This window comes from Melospiza melodia, chromosome 31 (genome assembly GCF_035770615.1).
Source record: "Melospiza melodia melodia isolate bMelMel2 chromosome 31, bMelMel2.pri, whole genome shotgun sequence".
Lineage (NCBI taxonomy): Eukaryota > Metazoa > Chordata > Aves > Passeriformes > Passerellidae > Melospiza > Melospiza melodia.
The window spans coordinates 1,578,278-1,587,780 of record NC_086224.1 but is presented as its reverse complement, the minus strand read 5'-3'; the positions used below and the strand labels follow the sequence as shown (position 1 = coordinate 1,587,780).

General features: G+C 53.0%; 1 protein-coding gene across 1 annotated transcript; it reads right to left on the bottom strand.

Moving 5' to 3' along the window:
* Positions 1-3,268: 3,268 nt before the first annotated feature.
* On the bottom strand, positions 3,269-7,889 carry ANKRD33 (ankyrin repeat domain 33). The gene is made up of 4 exons (XM_063179390.1): positions 7,569-7,889; positions 6,116-6,245; positions 4,862-5,002; positions 3,269-4,062 (listed from the first exon to the last, which is right to left on the bottom strand). The coding sequence occupies exons 1-4, from the start codon at positions 7,887-7,889 to the stop codon at positions 3,269-3,271; spliced, it is 1,386 nt and encodes a 461-aa protein (XP_063035460.1).
* Between the last annotated feature and the right edge of the window lie 1,614 nt (positions 7,890-9,503).

Sequence of the window (9,503 nt, the reverse complement as noted above, 5' to 3'; positions counted from 1 at the left end):
GTTTATTTATTTAGTTGTTTGTTTGTTTATTTATTTATTGAAGGCCTTCAGGTACATTTCACTCAGAGACTTGTGCTGGCACATCCCCGCTGTCCCCAGGGCCCATCCCCGCCGTCCCCAGGGCCCGTCCCCGATGTCCCCAGGGCCCATCCCCGCTGTCCCCTCTGTCCCCAGGGCCCATCCCCGCTGTCCCCTCTGTCCCCAGGGCCCATTCCCTGCTGTCCCCAGGGCCCATCCCCGCTGTCCCCTCTGTCCCCTCTGTCCCTACGGCCCATTCCCCGCTGTCCCCAGGGCCCGTCCCCGCTGTCCCCGCTGTCCCCAGCACTGGGACACCGCCGCCGGTGCCGTTCCCACGGCCGGGCCGGGCACTTCCCGCTGCCCCGGAGCACACGGGACCGCGGGCAGAGGAAGCTCCGCTTCCCGTTTTGCCACTTTCGGGGCTGCTCACCCCAACCTCAGCTCCCCACTTCTCCCTCCAGCCCCATTCCTGACTTTCTGCCTGCTGGGTTTTGGCAGAAAAGTGATTTTACACTCTTCTAATCAACTGCACAGCCATGATATCAGTGTTCCCAAAATCACTGCAGTGGCTCCAAAAATCAATCAATTCTGGAAGTCTTTTCCACAGCCTCAGGTCAAAATGCAGTGCTCCCCTCGAGTCAGAGTGTGTCAGCACAGAAATTCGAAAATCCTTCAGCGTCCAGAGCTCCAACATCTGCTCTTTGGGACACTCCAATCTCAGCTCCCCACACTTCTCCCTCCAGCCCCATCCCTGCCTTTCTGCCGGCTGGGTTTTGGCAGAAAAGTGATATTGCACACTTCTAATCAAGTGCACAGCTGTAATCTCAGTGTTATCAACCAATTTTGGAAGCCTTTGACCGGCCTCAGGTCAAAATGCAGCGCTCTCCTGGGAGTCAGAGTGTGTCACAGAATCACAGAATCAATCACAGAATCAATCACAGAATCACAGAGTCACAGAATCACAGGATCACAGAATCAATCATAGAATCTCAGAGTCCCAGAATCACAGGATCACAAGATCAATCACAGAATCACAGAATCAATCACAGAATCACAGACTCACAGAATCAGAGAATCACAGATTCACAGAATCACAGGATCACAGAATCAATCACAAAATCACAGAATCACAGAATAATGAGGTTGGAAGAGATCTCTAAGATCATCAAGTCCAACCTATGCCCAAACACCTCAACTAGACCGTAGCACCAAGTGCCATGTCCAGCCTTTTTTTAAACACATATGCCAGCACAGGAAGTCTAAAATCTTCAGCATCCAGAGCTCCAACATCTGCCAGCTGTGTCCCTGGCACGGTGCCCCTCTCCAGCATTTCCAAAGAGGTGACAGGACCTGATTTACCTCCCTGTTTCACCACCAGCCCCCATTTCATCCCGGATCCTCCCGGAGCACCGGGGGCACCGCGGCGGCGGAGCTTTGAGTCTGGCCAGCTCTATCAGCCCAGATCTCAGAAAGTTTAAACAAACAAAAGCACAAAACCAGGATAAAACAGGCAGGACCTTCAGCGGTGACTTTGCCCGTGCTGGAGCCCGGGGGGAAACGGGCAGTTTCCATCTGATAGGAGGAAAATGATGCCTGCAGACTCCTTATCTCCGTGACCATCTTTGCTCAGCAGAGATCCGGCCGGATTTTGGCCCCTCCCGGGGTTGTTCCTGGGTGGAATAACCTGGATGGAATTCCTGTTCTTGCAGCCCTTCCATGGGAGAAGACACAGGGCATCCTGCTTGCAGGCAGTGCTCCAGCAAGTTTGGGCATGAGCCAGCAATGTTCCTTGGTGGCCAAGAAGGTCAGTGGCATCCTGGCCTGGATCAGGAATGGTGTGGCCAGCAGGAGCAGGGAGGTCATTCTTCCCATGAGGAATGGTGTGGCCAGCAGGGAGCTCATTCTGGCCCTGAAGAATGGTGTGACCAGCAAGAGAAGGGAGGTCATTCTGCCCCTGGAGAATTGTGTCACCAGCATAGATTCTGTAATTGTGCGACTCTGATTTTGTTATTTTGTGGTTCTGTGATACACTCTTATTCCCAGGAGAACACTGCATTTTGAGCTGAGGCTGTGGAAAAGGCTTCCAAAATTGGTTGATAGCACTGAGATCCCTGCACTTGGCCCTTTGCAATAAACCCCAAGTTCCACAACCAGAAGAAGATTTATTGTATTGTAACGGGAACCTCGCTCTCTTATCCTCTTTACCTCTCCCTTTAACTCTCTTTACCTCTCTCTCTACCCCTCTCTCCTCTTGGGCCTACTCTGAGCTGTGGCTGGCAGCTCCAAGCAGGGCCCTGCACCCAGGCCCTTTGCAATAAACCCCAAATTCCACAACCAGAAGAAGATTTATTATATTGTAATGCGAACCTCACTCTCTTATCCTCTTTTTTACTCTCTCATCCTCTCTCTCATCCTCTTTATCTCTCTCTTCTCTTGGGCCTGCTCCAGCTGTGCCTGGCAGCTCCAGGCAGGTCCCTGCACTTGGCCCTTTGCAATAAACCCCAAATTCCACGCCCTGGCTTCAGAGATCTCTCTCGTGTCCGTCTGTCCTGACCGTGCTAACCCCCATTGCTCCTACACACCAGCACCCTGCTGCTGCTGCTTGGTGATGTTGGAGCTCTGGGGGCAGCTGGGATGGAGCCCATGAGCATCCCAAGCTTCATTTCCTTCCACAGCATGGAGCTGCTCCCCGTGCTGAGCCTTGGTGTGTCCATCCACCACCCAGGGGCACACAGGAGTGGGGAATGTCTCTGAGGAGGTGACAGGGCAGCCAGGGGGACACTGAGGAGGTGACAGGGCAGCCAGGGGGACACTGACAGCAAAAGGGGAGCGTTCCTGCCAGCCCCAGAGCAACCCTGAGCTTTATTCGTGGAACCAATCATGGTTAACATGGCAACCACCACTTCCATTTTAATTTGCTCAGACACATTCCAATTCGTCGAGGGCTTGGGAAAATCAAAGAGGCAAAAAAAAAAAAAAGAGAAAAAGGAAAAATAGGAAGGACTTGTGCCACAGTCCTGCTCCCTGGCATTCCTGGAGCTTCAGAGTCTCTGGACGTCAGTGCCCAGCACATGTCCCATGCTAGGGTGGCCACCCTTGGGGTGGAGAGGACGAGAGGCCGGGCAGGAGCCTGTGAGCCTTAGGGGATATTCCATTCCCATCCACTGGGAACGAAACCCCCACGGGCCAGAAAAATCAGCAAACCCAAGGGGAGAGCAAGAACCTTGTCCCCACCCCACCACCTCCCTCCTTAGCCTTTCTTTTTCCTCTTCTTCTTCTTCTTCTTCTCCTTCTCCTTGTCCCCCTTCTTGGCCTCCTCGGCCGCTTTCTTCTCCTCCTTCAGCACCTTGTACCTCCACTGGGGTGGCTGCAGCAGGTGCTTGTCCTTCACACGTGGTTTCCTCTCCCCAGAGGATGACCCAGAGGCTTTGCTGACTTTGATTTTGGGCACGGGCTCCCAGGGGAAGACGCTGTTCCCCCGGCGCAGCCACCGCGGCAGGAAGCTCAGGAACCGCCTTGGGGGCGGCGGCGGCGGTCGGAACTCGGACACAACCTGGCCATTACAGGAGGATCCCCCCGTGCTGGGCCTTGAGGATGGCTCTGATTCTTCTGATTCCTCACCTGGACCCACCACGTGCTGCCCCAGGATCTCCTGCACCGAGAGGCGGCGCTTGCCCACCTCGGGCGGGCTGTCGGGGCACACGGTTTGGCAGGCGGTGGCCACGAAGGGGCTGCCCATGGCCGTGGTCATCCTCACCATGTGGTCCAGCACGCCGTCCTCCTCGGGGTTCCGCGGGATGTTGAAGGTGAAGATGGACCTGATCTTCTCCGAGAGCCTCTTGCTCCTGGATTTGGGGCTCAGGGCTTTGGCCACCAGCTCGGCCAGCGCCGGCCACTCGGGTTGGTATTGGGCTGCGAACTGCTCGGCGCGCGGGCGCCGCAGGAGGCTCCGGATGCGCACGGTGGTCTCGAAGCGGCCGGTGAAGGTCGCCCATTCCCTGGCTGTCTTCCCTTTGACGGCATCCACGGCCTGCAGGTCAGCTCCTGGGGACAGCAGAGAGCACACTCAGCGTCCCAGAGGAGGTGGGATTGGCACACCCAGGGTCCCAGAGATGTGATTGGCACACCCAGGGTCTCTGGGGGATGGGATTGGCACTCCCAGGGTCCCAGAGGAGATGTGATTGGCACGCCAAGGGTCCCAGAGATGTGATTGGCACACCCAGGGTCCCAGAGGAGGTGGGATTGGCACACCCAGGGTCCCAGAGATGTGATTGGCACACCCAGGGTCTCTGGGGGATGGGATTGGCACTCCCAGGGTCCCAGAGGAGATGTGATTGGCACGCCAAGGGTCCCAGAGATGTGATTGGCATACCCAAGGTCTCTGGGGGATGTGATTGGCATACCAGGATCACATGGGGGATGTGATTGGCATACCAGAATCCCATGGGGGATGTGATTGGCATACCCAGGGGTCCCAGAGATGTGATTGGCATACCCAAGGTCTCTGGGGGATGTGATTGGCACACCAGGATCACATGGGGGATGTGATTGGCATACCCAGGGTCCCAGAGGAGATTTGATTGGCACACCCATGGTCCCAGAGATGTGATTGGCACACCCATGGTCCCAGAGATGTGATTGGCACACCCAGGGTCCCAGAGGAGGTGTGTTCCCAGAGGAGATGTGATCCCATAGGAGACGTGATTGCCACGCCCAGGGTCCCAGAGCAGATGTGATTAGCACACCCAGGGTCCCAGAGGAGATGTGATTAGCACACCAGGGTCCCAGAGGAGATGAGATCCCAGGCGAGATGTGATTGCTGTCCCCCTCTGGGGACACTCACCTGCCAGCAGCAGGGCGGTGACGCAGTCCTGCCGCCCCTGCACCGCCGCCTTCATCAGCGCCGTCAGCCCCCGCGGGTCCCTCTGGTCCACCTCCAGGGCAGGGTAGTAGTTCAGGAGGTAGTTGACAATGGTGATGTGTCCTTGAGAGCCAGAGAGAAGCTGGGTTAGAGCTCCCACAGTTACCAGAGGCCATGGCTGGACAGAGAATTCAGCAGCTGCATTCCGTGGGGGTGCAGGTGTGGAGGATTGGAGGGGTCAGGATTGGAAGGGTTTGGGTCCATTTTGGTTTGGCTCCATTTTGATTTAGGTCCATTTTGGTTTGGGTCTACTTTGGTTTGGCACCATTTTGGTTTGGCACCATTTTGGTTTGGGTCCATTTTGGTTTGGGTCTATTTCGGTTTGGCTCCATTTTGGTTTGGGTCCATTTTGATATGGGTCCATTTTGGTTTGGGTCCATTTTGATATGGGTCCATTTTGGTTTGGGTCCATTTTGGTTTGGCTCCATTTTGATTTGGGTCTATTTTGATTTAGGTCCATTTTGGTTTGGGTCTACTTTGGTTTGGCTCCATTTTGGTTTGGGTCCATTTCGGTTTGGGGCCATTTTGGTTTGGGTCCATTTCGGTTTGTGGCCAATTTTGGTTTGGGTCCATTTTGGTTTGGGTTTATTTGTGTTTGGGTCCATTTTGGTTTGGCTCTACTTTGGTTTGGCTCCATTGTGGTTTGGCTCCATTGTGGTTTGGGTCACTCGGGTACACTGAGTCATCAGAGAAGATGTTCCATTTTGGTTTGGGTCCATTTGGGTTTGGGTCCATTTTGGGTTTATTTTGAGCTGAGCATGGAGGGAATACCAATGCTGAACCAGCTGCTTTAGTGAAGAACACAGGAAAGACTCCAAAAATGCAAAAAAACCCCATAAAATGATGAACTCTAGCAAGGACACAATGGAGATCGAGACTGATCCCCACTTTGGGACCCTTCTCCTTCCCCTCCTGCTAAATCAAGGGGAGGGAGCCAGGCTGGAGGTTTGGGCAGGTAAATAAATCCCTGTGACTCCTGGGGCAGCCCAGCTCTGCCACTCAACCCATCTCCACCGCAGCAATCTCCATTTTCTCATCATTTTGAAAGCAGAGCTGAACCCCAAGTGTAGCTGATGTCCCACATCCCACGGGAGCATGGCTTTCATGACAGAAAAAACCCTTTTGGAGTTTTTGGGGGGAGCACAGGGGGTCCCATCCCTTCCTGAGGGTGCTGACCTGCCTGGGCTGCCATCATGAGGGCCGTGTTGCCGTCATTGTCCTGCTGGTTGATGTTGATGTAGGGACACTTCTGCAGCAGGGGCACGATGTCCACGAAGCCCTTGCAGCAGGCGACCATCAGCGCATTCTGGAGAGGGCACAGCAACAACTCAGCACCACGGTCCCACCACGGGGATCCCACGGCCATTCCAAACTGTCCTCCCACCCAAACCAGGCTGGAGCAGGATGGGAGGGCAGACAAACGTTCTGCTCCAAGGATTGGATCAATCCCAGGAGATCCTCCTGCCCCACTTGATTTAGCCTTCAGGATTTGCCTGCTCCTGGAAAATCCTCGTTCTGCTCCAAGGTTTGGATCAATCCCAGGAGGTCCATCCCACCTTCCTGCTCCACCTGCTTTAGCAGCCTCTAGCCTTCAGGATTTGCCTTCTCCAGGTAAATCCTCATTCTGCTCCAAGGATTGGATCAATCAAGGAGATCCATCCCACCCAGGCCTCTTCCCCCTGCCCCACCTGCTCTAGCAACCATCATCCACCAGCATTTGTATGCTCCTGGAAAATCCTTATTCAGCTCCAAGGTTTGGATCGATCCAGGAGATCCATCCCAACTTCCTGCTCCACCTGCTCTAGCAACCTCCAGTCTTCAGGATTTGCCTGCTCCTGGAAAATCCTCGTTCTGCTCCAAGGTTTGGATCAATCCCAGGAGGTCCATCCCACCTTCCTGCTCCACTTGCTTCAGCAACCCCCAGCCTTCAGGATTTGCCTTCTCCAGGAAAATCCTCCTTCAGCTCCAAGGTTTGGATCAATCCAGGAGATCCATCCCACCCATCCCACCTTCCTGCCTCACCTGCTTTAGCAACCTTCAGCGTTCAGGATTTGCCTGCTCCTGGAAAATCGTCATTCTTCTCCAAGGATTGGATCAATCCCAGAAGATCCACCCACCTTCCTGCCCTACCTTCTCTAGCAACACTCAGCCTCCAGGATTTGCCTGTGCCTGGAAAACCTCATTCTTCTCCAAGGATTGGATCAATCCAGGAGATCCATCCCACCTTCCTGCCCTACCTGCTCTAGCAGCCCCCATCCTTCAGGATTTGCCTGTTTGTGGCAAATTCTTCTGCTCCACAATTTTGATCAGTACCAGGAGATCCATCCCACCCTCCCGCCCACCTGCAGCCCCCCACCTCCAGGATTTCCCTGCTCTTAGAAAATCCTCATTTTACTCGAAAGTTTGGATCAATCCCAGGAGACCCATCCCACCCTCCTGCCCCCATGCAACCCGCAGTCTTCAGGATTTGCCTTCTCCAGGAAAACCCTCATTCTGCTCCAAAGTTTGGATCAATCCAGGAGATCCATCCCCCCCCTCCTGCCCACCTGCAGCCCCCAGCCTCCAGGATTTCCCTGAGAACCCTGGTTCAGCCCTGCAGGGTCCCTCCCCACCCTCCCCAGGAGCTCACCCTCCCGTTGATGTCCAGCTCCGTGGCCTCGCTGCGGCTCACCCCGCGCTCCAGCCTCTCCCACACCAGCTTGGCATCATTCCTGGCACAGCACTGGTACAGGCTGAGGAACCCATCCCCGCCAGCCTCGGGGGACACCTCGTAGCAGGGGTACACCGAGTCGTCAGAGAAGATGCTGCTGCTGTCCGAGGGCTCCGAGGACCCTGAGGATGGTTCCTCCTCTTCCTCCTCCTCCTCCTCATAGTGCAGCTCCGGGTCAGAGGCATCCAGGCTGGCGCTGGGAGCTGCAGCAGGTTCTGCTCCTCCGCAGGCATCTGTCATCCGGCCCAGCCCTGCCCGGGTGGCCGAGGGGGCACTCGGGGCTGTCACTGCCCTGTGCAGGCGCAGGGAGGTGGCACCAGCTGGGGTGGCATGGTCGGCCTCAGGTACCTCAGGTCTCTCCCTGTAGATTTCTTCCCCAGGTGTGTCAGCCACCTCTCCCTCCCTGCCCCCCTCCATTTGGTTTGGGCTTATTTTGGTTTGGCTCCATTTTGGGTTTGAGTCTATTTGGGTTTGGAGCCATTTTGGTTTGGGGCCATTTTGGGTTTGAGTCTATTTGGGTTTGGAGCCATTTTGGTTTGGGGCCATTTTGGTTTGGGTCCATTTTGGGTTTGGGTCCATTTTGGTTTGGGTTTATTTTGGTTTGGCTCCATTTTGGTTTTGCTCCATTTTGGGTTTGGAGCCATTCTAGTTTGGGTCTGTTTTGGTTTGGATCCATTTTGGTTTGGGTCCATTTCAGTTTGGGGCCATTTTGGGTTTGGATCTATTTTGGTTCGGGTCTATTTGGGTTTAGGGCCATTTTGGTTTGGGTCCATTTTGGTTTGGGTTTATTTCGGTTTGGCTCCATTTTGGTTTGGCTCCATTTTGGTTTGGCTCCATTTTCGGTTTGGCTCCATTTTACTTTGGGCTTATTTTTGTTTGGGTCCGTTTCAGTTTGGGCCTGTTTTGGTTTGGATCCATTTCGGTTTGGCTCCATTTTAGGTTTGGGGCCTATCAGCTTTTGCCACACCACGCTGTAGATGCTTTAAATCTAATTATCTAAAGTTCCCCCTCGTGGCTCCTACTACAATGCATCTTTCAAAGTTCTTTCTCCAAAATATCCAATATTATTTGCCTCCACACCCTTACTCCAGCGTTTTCATCCTCTGTGAGGATTTATTCCTCCACTACAGTTTGTAATTTCCAGTCTCTGAATTCCATTAATGAGGAATTTAATTTAATTTTTAATCTCTGAATTCCATGCATGAGGAATTTATTCCTCTACTACAGTTTGTAATTCTTTATCCCTGAATTCCGTTAATGAGGAATTTAATTTAATTTAATTTTCAATCTCTGAATTCCATGAATGAGGAATTCATTCTTCTACTACAGTTTGTAATTTTCAGTCTCTGAATTCCATGAATGAGGAATTTATTCCTCTACTACAGTCTGTAATTCTTAATCCCTGAATTCCGTTAATGAGGAATTTAATTTAATTTAATTTTCAATCTCTGAATTCCATGAATGAGGAATTCATTCTTCTACCACAGGTTTGTAATTTCCAGTCTCTGAATTCCATGAATGAGGAATTCATTCTTCTACCACAGGTTTATAATTTTCAATATCTGAATGCCGTTAATGAGGAACTTAATTTAATTTAATTTTTAATCTCCGAATTCCGTTTAATTTAATTTCTAATCTCTGAATACAGCCGCTCCTGGCTCCCCCAGGACACAGGATCAGGGCAGCAGGAATCAAACCCTCTCACTCCTTCGCAGAAGCCACCAATTAATTAATTAATTAGGAGGAAAACTCCAAATTCCACGAAACTCCCCCCACCCCTCAGGTGTTCCCAAGCACGAAGGGAAATTCCTCTCACCTGGGACTGCTCAGATCTTCCCCGTGGGTCCCTCTTCA

Excerpts from the sequence above, each read along its gene's own strand:
- ANKRD33 (XM_063179390.1), bottom strand. The coding sequence starts at position 7,889 with ATGACAGATGCCTGCGGAGGAGCAGAACCTGCTGCAGCTCCCAGCGCC. Across the intron at positions 6,246-7,568 it reads AGCTGGACATCAACGGGAGG|AATGCGCTGATGGTCGCCTG; the intron begins GTGAGCTCCTGG and ends TGCCCTCTCCAG. Across the intron at positions 5,003-6,115 it reads CATGATGGCAGCCCAGGCAG|GACACATCACCATTGTCAAC; the intron begins GTCAGCACCCTC and ends CTGGCTCTCAAG.